Below are 21,966 nucleotides of genomic sequence, written 5' to 3' on the forward strand. Positions count from 1 at the left end.
CAGTTGAGTGTTTACCATTTTAATTACTCAAAATGAAATGCAGCCAAGAAACAACCATATAAGTATACACAGTCTGAATGACAGGCTGAGTATTCATAATAGAATCTCAAACATCATATATCATAAATCATAGTTTGCAAACACGCATAATTAGTTTGCATACATATATTGCAGACCTCTGCCTCAGCACACACAAGATCCGAGCCATAGAATCTTTATTGAAGACCCGTAATCTGTGCGCTGCCTCTGCGAACGCGAGATCTGAGACACTAGATCCTTTATTGCAGTCTGCAGACCCGCAATCTACGCATCGCCTCGACAATGCAAGATCCGAGCCACTAGATTCTTTATTTCAGTCTGCTGACCCGTAATCTACGTGTTGCCTCAGAAAACACGAGATCCAATCCAACAGGCGGCCCACGGGCCAAAACTGTCCCGCCAGCAATAGTATCTGGATTAATACTAGATTATTAATACCAGCAATAATACCAGATTATTTTGATAGCGGCTCGTTCTTAAATATAGATCTGTCATGACAGCAACAGTTACTCAATCACTTCGTCTTTGGTTATTTTGCCCTCAAAATAAAAGTACGAGAACGTTTTTGCAGCAATGTTTTATTTTGAGATGAATTGGAGAGCTTTTCATTTGAAAAGTTAGACACACCGGTTTTGCATTCACAAAACTAGGTAGGATGAACACATAGATGTCTTTCCATTCTTCTTTGTATGCCATATTTTCGCTGTCAACTTTCCTCTTTAGACTCATTGATAGTGCCATTTCCTCTCACCAGCTAGCTTAAATTTAACATCACTCTGCACACAACATAATGGCGTACGTCCAGCATGCAAACAATAAATAAAATGCAGTTTAGTACATAAGGATGCCAAGGAATAATTCTAAATGTAAAAGTAGGCTACGTCAAATTATTACAATAAGTTAGGCTCCATGTGTAACAACTAATTAAAATGATACACATTTATTATTATCAATATGGAAAGAGGAAATAAAACATAGTTTGCTAAGAGCATGACTCAAACATGCCATTGATGGGCTTATTCAATTCCTCTTTTATTTTTGAGTTTTTTTCATCAATTCTGCATCTCCCACGTGTGTTTTTGCAAGGCAGCCTGTATTGCAAGTTGGCGAATGAAGATACTTGCCAGGTTACGTGTCACTACTGCTTTATTCATTTATCCAGAGTAAAACCCGGACACCGCCACACAAATGTGGCTTTTTGTTAATGACTGTCCTACTACAGGATTTAACACAGAGTAACAGCTCACTACCAGTTACAAAAGACAACAGTCGGAGACAGGCCATTCTCGTTGCATTTTTCATCAATTTATTTCTTAAAATTATCCTTTGACTGTGTTCTGGCCCACCATCTTGTGGCAATTTTTATTTGCCCGATGCCAAACTTACTTGCCAACCCCTGCAACATTGTGGCAGTCTGCAGACCTGTAATCTATGTGTTGCCTCAGCAAACACGAGATCCGAGCCTCTTTCATAAGACTTTCTTTTCCTCAAGAAGAAAGCCAACAGGAGCGGACAATATCTTGCACATCAGGAAATGTATGAATGGACACTGTCAGGCCCGCCGACGTGCGTGCTCTGTTCCCAAACAACACATACATTGCCTGTATCCCCACTTGTATTGTAGCGAAGGGAGGGAGACACACTGATTTCACACGTGGTTCCCGACGCATTCACGCAGAGCGTTCCCACAGCATAAATTCTCGACACAGCGCGAATTCCCTTGAAAGGTAACTTTTAGCTTTAATCACCAGCATTTGTACCTGCGTTGCTTTAAGTTCGTACACTGTTCAGTATCTCATAGGGCATGTGTAAGTTGGTGCATGCCCTATGTACAGTTTGGTTGTTTGTCAAATCTATGGTCTTTGTGACAGAAAAACACAGCCATCCTTATATTGATTGCAATGTTATCCTTTAGTTATTTGTTCTCATAATAAAGTAAATTACATCATGATGCCAGTGAAGATACTGAGCACTAGTACCCTCCCCTACTACTCCATGCCTGTTTCAGTGTACTGCCAAATGCACCAAAGACACAAAACAATCATCAATCAAGTACAGTTTCAGTTTTATTCAATTTAAATAGTACATTTCACTATACATATTTTTTCAAAACAGCTGCACTGAGAAAACTGCCTGAATACTTAATACTGCCTTAATACTAAAAAATAAGTTTGTGTGAGCAAACCAAAGGCAACAAAGAAAAAAAATCTGAGATTATGCTGGATGAGGAAGAAATCTTGAAATGATCGACATTCATGGTGGCTTAAATAATTGTCTAGGCCAAAGTACAAAAAAAATATATATAGACAATTGGGTTACACTTTATTTTAAGGTGTCATTGTTATAGTGTTATTATTATATGTTTAAGTACTGATTAATATTAAGCAACTACCTGCACTTACTATAGGGTTAGGGTAGGATTAGGATTTGGTTGAGGGTTAGTTGCATGTAATTATGCATAATTTACTGTTATTATTATGCTAAGTACATGTTACATATGTAACAAGGCCACTGTAAAATAAAGTGTTACTGAAAATTACAATGGTCACTTGTTGATTTGTTGTTAAATAAAATATAATAGTTGGTGATTTTAAGTTTGGAGCCCAGCCTGAGATTACTGGAGCGATTCAAGCTGTGGTCAGGGAAATATCTTTCACTTGCTGGAGATTGTTGGCGGTGGGTTAGCTGGATCTAACCAGGACAGGAGCTTATGAGGCAAAGTCAGAGAAAATGGCGATAATGTTAGTCTTAGTCCCTAATTATAGTTCACAAACTCTGTTATATCCTGAGAATAATAGTTGGGATTCCAGCAGACCTAACAATACATCACAGTTGAGCGCATGTCTATAAAAAGTTAGCTATATGACTGGCTAGACCGATATGTCTAGACTTAAGCCGAGAGAGTGTATTCTGAATCTCAGGGGCCATAAAGGAAAGGGTTAGAGGAAGAGAAAGAGATTGAATATATTTTCAACCATACTCACAACATGTGTTGGCCGGAATAATTTAAATAAAAATGTCTTTGTTACATTAAGGAGGAGTCATTGGGGTTCTGAGGAATCAGTACTTTAAATCAGAACATTTAAATGCAAGTATCAGCATTTCATAATTAAATTAAATTATTTATAATTGATAATTGAGTAATTAACAGGCCACCAAATTAGCTGTGAAACTAGACATTATGACACTGTTTATGTCCTCTGGATATGGTAAGAACTCTGACTCCTGCATCTTGAATTTACAAATGCTTGGACCTATTCATTATTTACATGCCACTATGATAAAATGCTGTATGGGGACACTGACAAAGTGGCTTTACATTTATGAATTTCTGTCAAACACCCTGAAGAGTCTAGAGACATTATATTAAAAGAACATCTTGAAATGTTTAGTCTAATTAACATATCGTTTCTATCAGAATTTGCAAAAGGACAAAAGTCATCAAGGCTTTAAATGTCCTTAATGTACTCTTAGAAAGCAGTGCAATTATATCTAGTGTCATGGACATAGTTTTGTCATAACAGTGTAAGCTAGTTCCTTGTAATTTCAGCTGTACCTTGTAATATCAGCTGAAAGATGCATGTATAAGCAATACATTAAAGGGCATGAGACCGAGCCTTGTGGCACTCCATACTTCTCAGGTTGGCGTTTGATGATTTATATTGTCATGGGTAGCACTGAAATTAATATGTATTCAGAACCACAACTGAGATACATATTTTCTGCTATTCTCTGTTTTTCAAGAGGTGTTTTAAATTAAGCCTGTTAATGATTGTCACTAAACTTATGTAATATTCTAAAAAATGGGATTTACTTAATACATGACAACGCTATGTGCATAAAATAACATGGCAAATGCAATAACATACACTTCTTTTTATCTAAAAGTGTTTATTTTTTGTTTCCAGAGATTTGAGATTCAACAAAATCAAGGATTTACAGCCAGGCTCCTTTAGGCGGTTGAAGAATCTCAATACACTGTAAGTGTCCATGTTTTCTAAAGTCTTGCCACCTTGTAAAACTTACTCTATGATATGATTACTGTTTTTATTATTGGCATTAACTTGCTTTTTTGGTCTTATGAAACTGAACTAAATATTTTGGATTATGCACATTTGTTTGACACATGTCCATCTGTTCATTTCTTTCCTCTTTCTTTAAGCCTTTTAAATAATAACCACATCAGACGAATCCCAAGAGGAGCCTTTGAAGATTTGGAAAACCTAAAATATCTGTGAGCTTTTCTTTGATTCTGATTTGACTTCTTATGGAATGGATTTGGTTATAGATTCTATAAAAAGTATAGATAGAAAGTGTGGAATGAGTGATTCTTTATGCATAATAGTGTGCCAGAGTTGAAGCAGTTAAGTAATATTGATTCTTAAGTACTGTTGATTTGAACAGTTTATATTGACTCTGAGTATAGTTGACTCTTTAACCACTGACTGAAGGCACATCATAAAGTTTAAATGTACATTTTTGTAGGTGTTGTATGATAAATCTTCCCTTTTCACCAGTTTTACACAGTAAAGAGTTGAGGTCATGGAATGAAGCTCTCACAAATATGGGGAATGTAACTGTCTGCACTGTGAAATTATCTGTCTGGCGGCTCTGACCCAAAAGTGCAGAGATCAGACGGAGATGGAATAATTGCTCTCGGCTTAGGCGTTGCACAGTTCCTGTCTTTGTTCGTCACAGGGCAATTCGAGAATCTCAAACTTAAGGTGTGGTGAGAGCAGCCTGTGTTTATATTTAAATAGTAACTTGTTTGTAATGTGTTACACCTGGTTTTGCCTAGATAACATCTAAATTCAGCTGGTCAGATAATACAGAAAGAGTAAAGTACGTGTACTGTAGGTGAATCTCAAAAAAACCTCTCAAGAGAATGCCAGGCTCATATTTCACCCCAAAATTAAAGTAAATAAATAAATAAATTATGTTTTCCTTAAGAAAATGAAGTTTGTTTTTAGAACCAACAAGATTTCAATTTGGCATTGACATTAATTTTTAGTTGTCACATTTATTATATTTACATTTATTCATTTAGCAGACGCTTTTATCCAAAGTTATCCAAATAAGAGCAATAGAAGCAGTTAAACTAACAATAGGACAACAATATGCAAGTGCTATAACCCTTCCCAGTTTAATTTAACGCAGTACCTGTATTTTTTTTTTAAGATAATAGATATAGAATAGAAGATAAAGTGTTTGTATTAATGGATCAAGTGTTGCCGAAAAAGATGCGTCTTCAGTCTTTTCTTGAAAATGGGCACGGACTAAGCCGCTCTGGTTGAGTTGGGCAGATCATTCAACCAGCATGGAGGAGACCAGGAAAAGGTCAGAGAAAGAGATTTAGTGCCTCTTTGAGATGGCACCACAAGACGGCGTTCACTTGCAAAGCGCAAGTTTCTGGATGGCACGTACGTCTGAAGTAATGAGTTTAGGTAAAAGGGAGCAGAGCCAGTGGTGGTTCTGTTGTTAAAAGTCAGTGACTTGAATTTGATGCGAGCAGCAACTGGCAACCAGTGCAATTTTGTGAGGAGAGGAGTGACATGTGCTCTCTTCAGCTCGTTAAAGACCACTCTAGCTGCAGAATTTTGGATCAGTTGCAGAGGTTTAATAGTGCAAGTTGGAAGACCTGCCTGGAGAGCAATACAATAGTCCAGTCTGGATAGAACAAGTGCATGTACAAGGAGTTGTGTAGCATGCTCTGATAGGAAGGGTCTGATCCTCCTGATGTTGTATAAGGCAAATCTGCAGGTCTAGCAATGTGGTCTGTAAAGTTCAATTAATCATCAATCACAACTCCAAGGTTCCTGGCTGACCTTGATGGAGTTATGGATGATGAACCTAGCTGGATGGAGAAGCTGTGGTGTTGTGTTGGGTTGGCCGGGACCACAAACAACTCAGTCTTTGCAAGGTTTAGTTGAAGGTGGTGGTCCTTCATCAAGCCAGAAATGTCTGTCAGGCAGGCTGAGATGCGAGCAGCTACCGTAGGGCTGTGCAATTAATTTAATTTCAATTTCAATTTTGGCTCCCAACGATCACCAAAATAGTACAATCGAGTAAAAACTATTATTTTGCCATGTTCTGTTTTGCAAGAACACTCTTATTGTCTTGTGTTCTGAATGACACGCAGATGCACACATTCGCCCCTCCCGAAGCCATAAACTCTCTCAGCTTGAATGTTTAAACTGATAAGACTTAAAAAGAAGTGAAAATGATCAACTTTAGTTATGTTGCAATGCGGTCCCGATTGTGCAAGTGACAATTCCGTCATGTCCCGACTCCTAAATGCAAGAATGTAGTTTGGACGCTTGCCTTGTCCAACCCATTTTGAGAAACAGAGAGAGAGAAGACACAGCACAGCTGAACACTCACGCGATTTGTGAAATTGCGTATTGGAGAAATTTTGAAAGCTCTTAAAATGATTGATTTGATTTTAAAATCTGTGTGGATTAATTTAGGCTACTCATACAATCTACATGCTAAAGTGAATCAATCTTTGCTTTGAGATTGAGAAGAGAAGTGGTCCAAGCACTGAGCCCTGAGGCACTCCAGTAGCTAGATGTTGGGTCTTAGACACCTCACCTCACCCCTCCACGACACCCTGAACGACCTACCTGAGAGGTAAGACTTGAACCATTGGAGTGTGGTCCCCGAAATGCCCTTTGTCTTTAGGATTGACTGGTGGTTAACTGTGTCAAAGGCAGCAGACAGATCCAGCAGGATGAGAAATGAGGATTTACAAGCTGCTCTTGCCAGTCTCAGAGCTTCAATGACTGAGAGCAGGGCAGTCTCAGTTGAGTGTCTGCTTTTGAAACCATGCTGGTTGTTGTCCAGGAGGTTGTTCTGTGTAAGAAAGGAAGATATCTGGTTGAAAAAAACTCGTTCAAGTGTCTTCGCGACGAATGGAAGAGGGGATACCGGTCTGTAATGTTCCAGATGTGCTGGATTTAGAGTGGGTTTCTTAAGCAGTGGGGTTACCCGAGCCTGCTTATGCTGTGGGAAAAGTACCTGTGTGAAGAGAGGTGTTTATGATGTGAGTGAGTGCGGTGACAACTGAGGAAGAAATGGCTTGAAGTAGATTAGTGGGAATAGGATCAAGCGAACAGGTAGTAGGGCGATTGGAAAGGAAGAGTTCGGGGACTTCTGCCTCTGAAAGCAGAGAGAAGGAGGGTAGAATGTGTGTGTTAGCTGGTAAGATAAGATGTGTGTGTCAGTTTGTGGTTTGGTAAATTAACCGCTGATGGTGGTTGTTTTATATATGAAAAATGTGGCAAAATCATCCTCTGTTAGGGTTGATTGGTGAAGAGGAGGAGGGTTCAGAAGAGAGGAGAAGAGTTGTCACACAGAGATGGTAGAGAATAAAATTTCCAATCGTTTGAGATGAGAAGACCAGTACCTCCACCCCGTCCGGTCAGACGAGGGGTGTGTGAGAAAGTAAAGTTTGTGAAGAGTGCAGCAGGTGTTCCTGTGTTCTCTGGTCTGATCCAGGTCTCTGTCAGGGCCAATAGGTTGAGATCTGAATAACTAGAAATAGATGTAATGAAATCAGCAATTCCAGAGACCAATGGGAAAAGAGAATAAAGTACTAGAAGGCACCAGAAAGGTACGCAGGTTGCTAGGATGTGTGTTAGTTATAGTAGGCATTTGAAAACACATGGTATAAGAGAGCTCACAAACAAGAAATTAATACTCAAGTGCCTTGTCGGTGTCCTTGCTCGAGTTGCGCAATTAGAGTCGCTGGTCTTTACGCTCATTCGGGCTTCACACGATGAGGGTTTCACACAAGGGCTGCCGCATCCGCTGAAGTGGTATACTTCTTGCTTTATACTCACCTGAAATGTCGTTATTGAATCCAGCTGGACACGCCTCACTAGCGAAACCGTTAACCACGCGACTAAGCACAAACTGCACTTATATCAAATGAGAAAAGGATACAAAACACTTACAATTACTGTCACCTCCTGTTGCTTGACTGCTTCTTTCTGTGGAGTCATCACATCCATCCCTAACCCTAATGTGAAAAAAAATTAAAACAAAAATAATTTAGACATCAAGGTAGTTTTTGTTGTAATGGCTTTAATTTATGCTGATTTCACAAAACAATTACAGTAATGAGAATCTACTGAGAATCACCATTACAATGAACAGTGAAAATTACAATGGAAAAATGCATTAAATGCATTCAAATGCAAAAAGTCTTAATGGACCTAAAATTGGTTTAATTTACTAAATGCTAAATAAAATTTATTTTATTTTCCTTTTGATTTGGGGTGAAATATGACCTGGATATGTTGTGGGATTCACTCGTGTACATTTTTAAAGACTTTTTTTCCTGCATATTTTTATTATATCTATAAAAATTCTGCCAAAATAAGCAAAGAAGTAGACATCTCTCAGTGTTTACATACCTAATCTCAATTTTTTACAATTATAATACAAAAACATTTGAATAACTCAATAGTGATGTGCCATTGGACATTGTAAAGTCCAAATAATCTCTACGAGAGGCTGAAAAATGAGAGCACACTATTATTTTAGTGCTGGTGGTCTTAAAGTCAATCCAGATAAACATACTGAGTTTTATAAATCTCAGAGTGAGTATTAATCCATTCATTAACTCCTCTTGGGTGGTGCCCAACACATAGTTCACCACACATAGTTGACACAGTCATGATGTCCAACTGTAGAGTCGTTTGAGGCAGAACTTCTAGATTTTACCTTCTGGATACTCGAGCTTCGTTGAGTGAATGTAACATGCTCTGATCGGCTGCTTTGGCATTTTACTACTGTGGTTCAGGTACTCTAGACATTGAACAGGTTTTTGTGTGGGCACTTCAAATGTTCCCTATTTAATTCAGGTTTATTATAGTAAATTAAAACTAAAGCGATAAAAATGTTACTTGAGATAAAATAAACGTTAAAGCAACACCAACGATCATTTTGTACATTAAAATAATGATTCCAAAATCGATTCAGTGGTTCATCAACTCGTAACAGGGTGAACGGCACTTCTGCATTCGCTTTGCCGCCCTGTATTGGCTATAACCGCACTATGCAAGTTTGCCAGATCGGGTAGCAGATCTGTAGTTCGAATGAGACATAAGAAACTACAAATTTGACTTGCTTTACGGGAAGCGTTACCATAGCCGATAGGTGGAGCAAGGATCTGGGTGGAGCGTAATCGGCAGGTACATATAAATGGAAGATAACTAGCAGCCAGGTAGAGTTGTATAATGTATTTCTATTTATTAGAAATATGTAGCTAAGGAATATGTAATGTTCTATAATAATAAGTCAAATATGAGTTGTTAATAAGAAATATTTGATCGCAAATATAGCCTCTGAAGCTTGCCACGTTGTCTTATTTGTATTTTTTTTTTATTTGTCTTACTGTGTGCCTCTTTTAATGTTGGCCTGTTGCATGTTAAATGAATCCAGTCATGTTCAATGAAAATTATTTCATGATGCAGCAATAAACTATCATACCTTAATGCATGTGTTTTTAAACTTTACTAATTTAAATCATGATCAAAACAGTAATCTATTTTAATGGAAAAAGTTCAAATAAGTGTTCAAGTTACAAAATATCAGGAATCAGTCAGTAGTTTGTTAAAATTTGTTGTATTGGCCCAAAAAAAATCCTATTGGTGCATACCTAATTTTTACTATTTACCCCATTATAGCAATAATATTCAACTGGCATATTTGCAGATTCTCAAACAGCTCTCATAACTTAAGTTTGATCACGTTTTGCACTGTTTAATACTAAAGAAAAGTGTTGCTTGTATATGAAAATCTTGCATATGTGTATGGAATATATTTACATATGTATATATTTGCATGTGTATGTATATATGCTGCAGCACATATCTGCAGCATATACCTCCTGTAGGATGGTATCATCGTCCTCAAGGTCAGTGGATCATGTGGTTTATGTGAATGAGCCCTCGTTCTCAACAGCCCTCTGTCCCTAGACAGGGAAACCGCAAACATTAATTCCTGTTTCCCACAGGCCACCCCTTCTGTGTTATCAATATGCAGTCAATATGCAACAGTCTTCTGTTATTTATTTTTTTCTTCTATTATTCCTTCATAATATGATATGAAAAGTTTATTTTGACCTGCTTTCTTTTTTCTGTGAGTGCGTTTGTGTGTGTTTGACATTCAACCCTAACCCTTGTGATATCCCTGAATATTTCTTCCAGCTATTTGTACAAGAATGAAATTCAGGCAATCGACCGAGAAGCTTTTAAGGGGCTCGTCTCTCTTGAACAACTGTGAGTGACCCTCTGCCCTGTCTAAGTTTCCTTTCCATGTTAATTCTTGCTATAGTAACCAAAATATTTGGTAAGGATCTGAAAGTAAAAGGTTAAAGGAATAGTTCACCCAAAATGAAAATTGTCATCTCTTGAATAAATTAAATTTATGTTCCTCACACAAAGCTATCGCTTCAGAAGGCTATGAAAAAAAAAATGTATGGACACTATAATTATATTTTGATGGTGAAAAATACATTCAGTCCCAACTTATAGTAATTGCACTGAAAATAACAGCAGTCAACATTGATGTTTTTGTATTCCACAAAAGAAAGAAAGTCGTATAGGATTGTTTTGTAAATTATTGCAGAAGTTTTTATATTTGGCTGAACTAATCTTTTAAAGGTATGGTGAAAATTGATCTGTGTTTTGCACAAATAATTTTGATTAAGCACAATGCCAAACTGGGGAGTGTAAATCCTAAAACAAAATAACATTTACATTGAGATTTTACAGAGAAGCTTCCCTTGGGAGTAATATATATTTTCATATTTTCTTGTATTGTTCCACTTTTTTAGTTAGTTAGTGAAATCTGCTAATATGTCAGGTTTTGATAACCTGTTCATAAAATTCTCGCTTGCAGCTGGCTAGAATGCAGATACTGATGTAAGGGTTGGGTTATGTGCACAGGTTATTCAGGCATCATTGATTTGTTATATGTGTATATATATATATATATATATATATATATATATATATATACATTTACATATATATATATATATATATATACCTTTTGTTTCTGTTATCTTAATTTAAACCCACAGCATATTAGGCTTGTAGCAAGAGCTATTTATGATTATGGAATTTTGTTATCACTTTGTTCATATTGTATTCAAGTCAACATGAAATGAAACTAAATTGTATTTGCTTTGCTAATACACGTCCCTGGTCTTATTGTACCTGATCGAGTGGTGCACATTATTTTAAAGGTGTCATATGATGCTTTATGTTTTCCTTTTCCTTTATAGGGTAATTTATCTATTTTTGCATGTATAAGATCTGCAAAGTTACAAAGCTCATATTTCCCCGCAAAAGGGATTTATTCTATCTAACAAAGCTGCAGACATTAACTGTTTGTGTTTACAATGGCTTTAGAAGCCTTGGAAGCTGAAGCTCGTGGTTATGGTAAGAGGCGTTACATTTCTGACTCGTGTTGAGGAGTTTTCAGAAGGAGGGGCTTTGTAGAAATCAGAGCGTTTCAGACAGACTGAGAATAGAGGTGCTGCAATAATGTATAGTATGTGAAAAAGAATTTGTTTTCTGAACATTAAAACATGTTAACCTATTCTATACACCCAATAAACAAAATAATGACCTTATAAAATAGCATCATATGACCCTTTAAAGAAAATTAAATAATGGTCTCCATTCTGGAATGGTGCACAAAAAATTCTCAATGATAAAATCAAGTCCTGTCCTATTACTTTTATCTTGGTAAAAATACACACGATTATGGAAGGTTCTGTGTTAACAGACATTAGGCACAAAAATGCTGTGTAAATAGCGTGTTCAAAATGAAGGCAGAAATCTGTGGAAAAGCATTGATATAGTGTTTAATCTTGATAACATGTTTATAAGAAGTAAAACGTATGACTCTCTCTCACAGATACCTGCACTTCAACAACATTGAGTCATTGGAGCCCGAGTCTTTCTCTCATCTACCCAAGCTTGAGCGGCTGTGAGTTTTGCATGCATCTCAAACCTCAAATCATCACTCAGATCCCTACAATGTTACATGTTTAGTCATGAATACAACTTTTTAAAACGAGATCAAAAAAGATAAGCTTGTAGGCAAACGTGTCTACGTTATCGTTTTTTTGCAATCAAAGGAACACTTTAAACTTGTAAAGCCTGACATAAGAAATAATTAAACTTTTGGGGATGCGTCCTCATAGCGTCAGCAACTAATCTGGCGTCACGTTCCTTTCTCAGGGAACCGGGGTTACATGTGTAATCCTAGACGTTTTTCAACAAAGTTTTGATCATGTTGATCAGAATTTAGATTAGAATTGTGCGTATCAAATATGATACTGTAGGCTTATCTGTAGGGTTAAGTAAACTTAAATTTTAAAATTTTAAAATTAATAAAGCTGTGACAAAATGTTCAGAAATGTTGTTGCTTTAGTTAATTTTAGTTCATCATGGTGATTGACCAATTCAGTAATGGAGTTTGTAAGCCTAGGCTTGAAGCAAATGGCCCCTTGGGCCTTTCTTCCCGGAAGTGCTTGAAGAGCTGACAAAGTCGTGGAAGGCACCTTTTACAACCAGGTCCTGCTTTGCAAGCTGTTCCACCCTCACAAGCCTCGACAATAGGCACCCAGTGGGTACACGGATGTCCCACAGGTGGAGCATGCAATTGCGGTGTGTTTATGCCCGTAAAAACGGTGCCACCTGGTCTCCCTCACAAACTTTCTCACTTTGTCTCTGACAGAGAAAGCGTACAGTGCTGCTGGACAGGCTGCCTCTGCTCTGCATGCTATGGCCATCCTGCAGGTCCATCAGGCAAAGCCTAAAAGAGCTGCACGAGGGTATTTTTGAGCCGGGATTGAGGAACAGGAATTGCGTTCGGTGACCTATTTCGCCCTGTGGTCACGGCTGGGTCTCTCAGCCAGGTGATGTCCTCCATGGTGGTCCAGGAACTCCATCTCTGGCTCATCCTTGCTGAAATGAATGACGGCGACAAGTTCGAACCCACAGCCCGGCGCAGTGTCGAACCACCCGCAGGAAAGCAAAGCCGCCCGTCCCACAGGCGAGCACCAAGAACTTGAAGGCTTCAAAGCGTCTCTGCCATAGGCAACCCAGGGATGGTGGAAGCTGTGTTTTCCCAGGAGATGGTACTCCTCAACCCGCCTCGCTGGCTCATCAGAACAGCCAGAGTCAGTTATGTGATTCAGTTCACCAGGTGCCCGCCCATATTCAGTGGCGTCTTTTTTACCTCGGTGGCAGGCAAAAGATGCCTGGTTGTACTTGCCCTGCGGCAACTCAATCACGCAGGACCTACCACTGAAACTTCTTTTCATGTGGTGATTCCTGCTCTGTAAGATGGAGGGAATGCGACATTGTTTCCCTCCTACCACAACGCTGAAATGACCGGGGAAATGTCTGGGCTCCTTGGCACAAACCTGACTGAGTAGAAGCATGCCATCCCCTTTTATACCCGTATGTCCGGGGGAGTGGCATATGCAAATTTCACTCGCGAATTCTCATTTTCTCAAAGGTTTTTGGGGCTTCCAAGTGCGACCTCTAGTGTCAGTACAAATCGAGACAATGTCATGTCCCTCCAGCAGTAAAAAAGGTCAAAATAGGTACGCTACAAGTGTCAGGGCCATAAAAACTGATGCATTACAAAATAAAAAAATATATATATATTTTTTAAATTTTATTAGAATTAGAACTGCTTAAATTTGAGAGGTGTTCTCAAAAAAAAGAGAACATATTTTATGGCATGTGTTGTGTTTTTACTGTCCTGGTCACAGATTAAATATGCCTGATTTGTGAATACACACATTTGAATCCGTGCACTTCTCATTGATATCTACTGCAGGTTTCTTCACAACAACAGAATTACTCATCTTGCATTAGGAACCTTCTCCCACCTGCAGTCCATGAAGAGACTGTGAGTATAACTCAAGATGACTTTATTTACGTATGGGTAAAGCATTAGGTTGCTCAGAGACGGTCTCTTTATTTGGTTATCAATTATATCTTGAAAAACTCAGAGTTGGTTGTTGATCGAAGTTGGTTCAACTTTAGCCACCAAAAATAAATAAATGAAACATAGGGCCCTATTTTGCAGCCAGCGCAATTGACTTTGTACACCGTATAATGTATCATTCCTATTTTGCACCCGACGCACAGCGGACTTTTCCCTACACAGATGCACATTGGTAAATTAGGGAATAAACTTGCGCTCCCGGGGCCGGTTCAGCAAAAATAGGAGGCGTGTTATGGCGTTCCCTGGTGCTTATTTGCAGTTTCAGAAAACAATTCCGCCATAGACCAGGAGAAACCTAGCCTAAAGTCAGTGGTGCGTTATTTAGATGCTATTTTAAGGGCGCATACTTGGCCGTAATGTAACGTATGCTCAACACACATACACTTTGCTTCTCTCATTTACACAGATGCAGCAGTTCCCATTTTTGCAAACCATACATAATTACAAGGAAAAAATTGCCACACGAGAGAAATCATTGTGGTGTCCATGAAGATGTAAACAAATTGGCATAAATCTAGCCTACACATTTACCTAAATTATTATTAAATTATTATTATATGCCTGTTTAACCGAAGCTAATTTGGGTGGGTTTCTCCCATTCCCATACAATGTCACTTCTCTGTCTTTTACGGCCCTGACGAGAACGTCAGTCTTCTCAGCTCTGAACCGCTCCTGGCGTGTGCCTGGCAAATCCGTCATCATAATAGCAATCCGCCATGGAACAAGCACGTCTGCTTTTAAAGGGAATGTGAGATGGCGCTCTGATTGGTTTTTCACGTTACGCCCAAACCACACCTATGAGTTATGTAGTTACTTCAGACCAGCCCATTTTAGATTTACGTTGGGCGCAAGATTTTTTTGCGAGATCCGCCCACAAAGTTACTTGCGTTTTGCGTTTGATACTTGGGTTTCAGATCGATAAAATAGGGCCCACTGTGCTGAGAGTATTTAAAATGGTTTGTAATCAAAACATTTAGTGAAGTATAATACTTGTATCATTGAGATCCTATTATATCTATTTTTTATTAATATTTTGAAATTATTATAATATTTTTTTTCTGTTTTCATTTTAAATTTCAAGTTTTGTGTTGTCATTTTTAATAGTTTTTTAAATGTCTATACCGTTTTTATACATTTTTATTTCAGTATATTAGTTTGTTTGTACATCAAGTTAAACTAAATAAAAATGAGAAATGCTGCCTTGGCAACTAGATGAAATATAATAATTTAAATTTTGGTAGTTAATTTTGTTTCAGTTAACATTTGTTTTATTACAAGTAATAAAAGGTTCCTATTGTTTTAGGCTTACTTAACTCTAGTAATAATCTTGACTTAAGGCCTGTTCACACCAGGAACGATAACTATAAAGATAACTATTAGCGACCACACCAGCGCTTGATATTGTTCTGTTTATTTTAAGCACATTCTGTAGTTTTGCCGTTTGCTGCTTTAAATGCTTGAGCTCTGAAAACAGGATAGATTCTGATTGGCTGTCAATGCTTTTATTTAAATAAAATGTAATTATAAAAAAAAAGATATTATTAAAAAAATCTATTGGAAGGGGTCATTATCAACAATATCATTATTGTTGTGGTGTGTAGTCTCTGCTATTCTTTAATATTGAAAACTATTTGTAGAACTATATCTTTATCTTTATACTGTAGTTATCGTCCTTGGTGTGAACGGGCTTTTAGTGTCATAAGTTTAGATGAGGATGTTAAAAAGTAATTTTTAAATGTTTGTTAACAGGAAGTTGTTTATAATTTTAGGGGTTTAAATGTTTTGATTAACTAAATAACTTAAAATATATTAAAGATCAGTGCAAATTTAGCTGATTTTGGATTGGTGTTCTAAAAAACTAACTAGTTTTATCAACTAATCTAGATAGTAAAATTTGTTTTGCAAAACCAGGGTTAACATTTGAGGTACACTTACTGCAGGATTTACAAAAGTGTATTGAGTGTTGCATTTGAATCTTGTAAGACTTTTCACAGAATGAGGGTTACCATCTTGACCCAAACACACCAACTTAGTTACAAATTTATCGACGTTGCTACAAGTGTAAATTTATGCTGCACGAAAAATGTAAACTGTTTTATTTTAACCAAAGAATTGCCTTAATTTTATTTTAATTTTGTGTTTGTGGGTGTTTTAGGCGCCTCGACTCAAACACACTGCACTGTGACTGTGAACTGCTGTGGTTGGCCGATCTGTTGAAGCAGTACGCAGAATCTGGTAACGCTCAAGCCGCAGCTACTTGCGACTATCCAAGCCGTTTGCAGGGACGCTCGGTCGCCACTCTCACTGCAGAGGAGCTCAACTGTGGTGAGGCCATTCACGCACATCAACACACTTCACAAAGACAATATACACGTTCTGTTCAAATCAAAATGATCAACAGGCAGTAAATTGTTGCAATATTTACAGCATCTGCCCCCATTCGCCACATCCACATTATTCTACTCCATGGGACACACTGCATGTCTTTGAACATGTTAGTCATCATAATAAATAACAGATGCTGCTCTGGTTTTGTGAGCTGGATTATGGAGTGGTTTCCCAGATGAGATGTATCATTGTTCACATGCTACGCCACTTCCTCGTCAAATGTTACTTTTTACAAACGTAACTTTTCATTTCAACCATCTGTGAAACAAATACAGGTCATCTCTACTGGGCTTTTGTGATATCAAAATTGTCGGCTGGGAAAAAGCCAGCTCAGATTCAAATATTGGGCTAATTACCAGTTCAGTGTTCACTGAAAAAAGCAAAAAAAAAAACAAAAAAAAAAACTGTTAAATGTATGCTAGAAAAGGAAAAAAAGGCAACAGTGGGTGCCAGAAATTCATACTATTTTTTTTATGTTTCAGGCATTTTTTTTTATTTCAGTTAAAGTTAATATAGTTCATTTTTACTTCAATATTTAAAAAAAGGCCTAGTTGTTGTTTTCAGGTTTTTCAGGTAGGTCTAACAGTAGTTTTCAGGTAAATACCTGTTTCAGGGTGGATTTGACAATGTTTTTTCGCAAATAAAATAATAAAATGCTCATTAGGCGTTTTCTCGGCGCACAAGTACTTGTCTCCCATTTACGAGCTCTGGGATTCTTAAGAAATCTCAAAAAGAGCTTGCTGGTCCCGAGTCAGCAGATTTTATTTCTCGGTTTAGAGATAGATTCAGTGCAGGAGACAGCTATGTTGTCAGCACGAAGGGCAGTGGATTTTCACAGTTGTCTGTCTCAGTTTCAGCTGGGCAGGCCAATGCGTTTTCTAACAATTTTGCAACTGCTGGGGCTTATGGACTTATGATAGCAGTCGTTCGGCTGGGTCTCCTCTTTATGCGTTCCTTCCTGCACTGGGCACTAAGCAGTGGGCTGGATGCTATACGCCATTTAAACAGATGGGTGACGATAAAGCCATTGTGCGTTTAAACTCTGATCTCCTGGGGAAGCCTGGATCTGTTGACAGAGGGAATTCCCCTGGGCGGGGTTTCGTCACGTGAAGTAGTGACGACAGATGTGTTGCAACATGGATGGGGAGCTCTGTAAGAGGGGAGTGGTTGGCATTGCTGAAAGGGAGTCACAAATTATTTGGAATTGCAGGCAGTTCTTCTGGCAGTGAAACACTTTGTCCAGCACTTGCAGGGCAAACATGTATCTCTTCTCATCACAACAGTGGTGTCATATAACGTTATATACTAGGGCTGTGAATCTTTGAGTAGGCTTCGATTCGATTCACGATTCATAGGTTTTCGATTCAAGAACGATTTTTGCAAATTCAGAAAGATTCTATTCAATGCGATTCACATTAAAATTCGATGCGATTCGAATAATTTGATCCGATTCTTCTTTTTTTATATGCATTCATAGGATTATTTAAATGCTTCCCCCAATGGGTCTTAGTCAGGGTGTGAATTATACAGCTGCCTTAGCTGCTGTATAAAAAAATAAAAAAATTAACGACATTTTGTCTATTGTTAACGTTAGTTCATGTTAGTTTTTAATGAATCTATTTTTATAAAAAATATTTCCAAAGCCTATAAATTAGCATTTGTAAAAATATAAACCAAGATTTAAAAAGGCTTTAAAAGTATAGTTAGTTAATCATGCTAACTATTTTGTAGGAACACAACCTTAAAGTGTTCCTGGTACATTAAACATCCTTCCATTGTGAGACTAAAAATACCATGAACATTCCCAACTAAACCTTAACTAACGTTTCCTGATGGAATAGCTACTCTTTGTTCTCTTTATCCGACTGAACATTTTCCTTGTGGTTCTGACAGAAAACGCGCCGGGTGTCTACTTGTGCTATAGTAACGATTACGAATGCAACTTTAATGCGCATCTGATTGATGGATAAACCACGCGCTCTTATTTCAGTGTAATTAATGTTGTAGTTATTTCATCAGTTCGGATTAACGACATTAAGTTACATTTCATTCATGATTAATCGGAAGCGTGTGCATTTTAGACACATATTATACGTTTTCTCTTTCCATGTAATAAATGCGCACCCTTGAATAAGTGGGGTTTTACTTTAACTGCTCAGGACGGGTATGACCCATTTCCCTAAAACTTCAGTATCTTATCTTAAAGAAAATAACGGTGACGTTTCCACGCAACGAGCGTGTTGTTTCATAGCAGTGCCCGCGCAATGATATGGCAGCTTTATCAATGGCTTCCTTTCTCGATAGAGAGCTGTCATCTGATCATGTGAACACCAATGGCTGTCCTGAGGAGAGCTCAAACATGGACTGCTCAAAAATCTGTAGATGAGAGCTATATGGGACCAAGCGCGAGCGAAATCCAGTGAAAGATGGTGAAGGCTGATTTATACTTCTGCGTCGGACCTATGCCGGAGCCTCTACGCTATAGACTACGCGTTGGTTTTCATTTATACTTCTGCGTCGTTGTCTGCGTTGACGCGCGATTGGACATACAGAGGGAGCATGTGAAACCCAAGGGAGGGGTTCTAGCAGACCAATCACAGCGCTTGCGTCCGCGTAGAATTGACGCGTTGTTACATTTTTGGAGAGGTGCACGTCAGGGTACGCCGAAGGGTACGCGCGCTACGCACAGCCTATGACGTAGCTAGGGCGTGAGTTTGACGCAGAAGTATATTGGGCTTGACGTGCTATTCGCGTCCGGTGTGAACGCAGCATAAGAGTGCAGCGAGTATGTGAGAGCTGTGAGGACGCGAAATGACGCCACACAACGCCTCAATTTGCGAATGTAGTCATTTAATGTTTATATGTTTTAAAGCACTGAATCGATATAGAATCGCTAATTATTCGATTCTTAGCATTTTAAATCGAATATTGACGAAATAAACGGTTCACGATTCGAAATACATGTTTCAAGACGAATGAATCGTTACACCCCTATTATATACACAGGCAAGGGGTTACTCGCTCTCCTCCCCTGTTACAATTGTCATGGATGCTATTTAGGGGTGGGAATCTCTAGGCACCTCACGATTCGATTACGGTTCAGAGGTCTGCGATTCGATGCTAAAGCGATTATCGATTATCTGAATCTTTGTGTGTGTGTGAATAAATACTTTGCTTCAAAAGTACAAAATAATGACCCATAAAGAATTAACGTACAATATATTTTATTAACATTGCAAAGAACCAACAGGAAAATAAATGTGTGCCTGAACTAGCAGCATACTTGTAGTAAATTAATAATATAACAACGACTGGTACAACCGAGTGATTTTCCTCCTCTGGGTGGAAACGTGTCATATTTTAGTTTTAATCTACAAAGCTTACAACTAGTGTGGCTCTTGTCCAGCTCCTTTCCCCCATTCAACTTCATAGAAGCCAAAATATTTCCACAACTCAGCATTTAACGAGGAGGGTGTTTGGATTTCGCGCTCAACCATCGCGTCTCTGTTATGTGCACACGCCACAGACAGTCCGGGCACTGCACTTCCGCGCTTAAAAGTTCCGTCAATATTACGTTATTATAAATATATATCTAAAAAAAAAAAAAACATTTTTTTTTTTGAAAATCGATTTTTGACATTTGTGAATCAATTCAGAATCGTCCACGTCCGCATCGCGATGCATCTAAGAATAGATTTTCCCCCCCACCCCTAATGCTATTTATATGTGGTAGAGTCACTCAGGACAGTGCACGTCCCGGGCCATAATGGCGCTTTTGCACTGCATGGTACTGCTCGGTACGGCTCGGCACGGTATGGCTCAAATTTTTTTTTTAAGTTGTTTAAAAAAATTGTGCGAACAAATGAAGATGGCTATTGCTGACTATTTAAATCTAGCGGGTTTGGTGTCTTGTGTCTCAAATCAAATGACGCTGGTAGTAGAGCTGGGCGATTTTTTCCCCCTAAAAAAACTGCAATTTTTTTCCCCTAAAAAAACTGCGAACTGTAAATAGCCTATATTTTAAAAATATATATTTATTGTATTTAATTAAAGTGCATCAACATAAACAAAATTGCAAAGGCAAACCCTTTCTCTAACTGAAAAGTCACTGTGCAGTGTGCAACAAAGATTGTTAAACATCCAAATTATCGGAGAAAAAGTCGATTTTTTTTTTGAAAATATGAATAGATTTGACCTTCCAACTCGATTTTTAAATCAAATCTATTTTTTTCCCAGCCCTAGCTGGTAGTGATGATGATTCTTTCTAACCAATCAGTGATCTGCAGTTTACACGTCACATTTTAGTATCGCTTTTTTTAGCTTGGAACCTCAACTGTGATGGTCGAGACGGGCCAAACCCGCTGAGAGGGAGAATTTTTTGGCAGCGGGGCTCTCAATCAATGTTGTGGCGACAATACAGCGCACTAGGGCGGCACTGATAAGGGGGCTTTATGCGTTGAAGTGGTGCACTTTTGAAGCTTGGTGCGTGCGAAGATCTTTATCCCATTATCAGTGATATCCCGATTGCAGGGATACTAACTTTTTTGCAGGAGTTGTTGGAGGAACATCGCTCCCATTCCACGTTGAAAGTTTTTTTTTTGGTGGTCAGTTTGGCTCGTCATGAGGATATTAAGGGTGCTGTGCCAATTCCAAACCCGCTCTATTGACTCAGGAGACAGGAGACTTCATGCTTTGTGCATTGTGCAATTTTACACAGATACATTGAGCAGACACATGCTGTGTGCTCTTCTCACCGGCTTTTTGTATGCTAACCTGATCTGTGGGAAACCACTATATGAACATTGTCTTTTGCATGTTTATATAGTGTTTATATTGGCTATTTCTTTAGAAAATTAGTGTAAAGGGTTGGCTCTAACTGCAGGGGTGTGTGCGCACTCAACGAGGGGCATGGCGACATCTTGGGCATTGTTTAGAGGGATGTCTTCGGAGGATATCTGACTGGATGACACGGTGGCTCAGTTAGCGCTTACTGCAGGGGTTTTAAACCAGGGGCCATCGCTCCCTTGAGAAAGAAAAAGGGGTATGGCGGTGCTGGTCCCTTACGTTTAGTTCAGCGGACTTTGTAGGACATGAATATATGCACCACAGTCATGTGTTGTGCAGAGTGAACAGACTGGGCAACGTTGAGTTATGCATATAACTAGTTCCCAGAAGGATGGGAACGATACAACACTTCTGAGCCCAGCGCATTCGGAGGCTCGATGAAGATCTGGCCTGAACGAGGGAAATGACGAAGGTCCGCCCAAGTCGGCATGCATCATTGGCCTTTCAGGCGTGAATAAAGGTGTCTTCAGTGAATTGCGTGAAAGCGCAATATCCCATAGTCAGATGTTGTCACCTCGTATCTCTCATTCTGGGAACAGTAGTTATATGCATAGCTCAACATTTTCCACTGTAAATTATATGGTAAATCAGTTATTACTTCCTAAGACCATACAATTTGCATTATTGTACAGTAAAATTACATATAATGTG

The 21,966-nt window shown here is 38.5% G+C and overlaps 1 protein-coding gene across 2 annotated transcripts in view; it reads left to right on the forward strand.

The window, feature by feature from the left end:
* Positions 1-21,966, forward strand: part of pxdn (peroxidasin) — a 117,336-nt gene that overhangs the window by 40,500 nt on the left and 54,870 nt on the right. For both annotated transcript variants that reach the window (XM_077238566.1, XM_077238567.1), the window contains exons 2-7: positions 3,948-4,019; positions 4,202-4,273; positions 10,254-10,325; positions 11,974-12,045; positions 13,912-13,983; positions 16,238-16,407. In XM_077238566.1, the coding sequence (XP_077094681.1) occupies positions 3,948-4,019; positions 4,202-4,273; positions 10,254-10,325; positions 11,974-12,045; positions 13,912-13,983; positions 16,238-16,407 (530 nt within the window). The remainder of the gene's footprint in view (positions 1-3,947; positions 4,020-4,201; positions 4,274-10,253; positions 10,326-11,973; positions 12,046-13,911; positions 13,984-16,237; positions 16,408-21,966) is intronic.

The sequence above is a fragment of the Siphateles boraxobius genome, unplaced genomic scaffold (assembly GCF_051911475.1).
Source record: "Siphateles boraxobius isolate OS27281-9 unplaced genomic scaffold, OSU_SipBor_1 22, whole genome shotgun sequence".
NCBI lineage: Eukaryota > Metazoa > Chordata > Actinopteri > Cypriniformes > Leuciscidae > Siphateles > Siphateles boraxobius.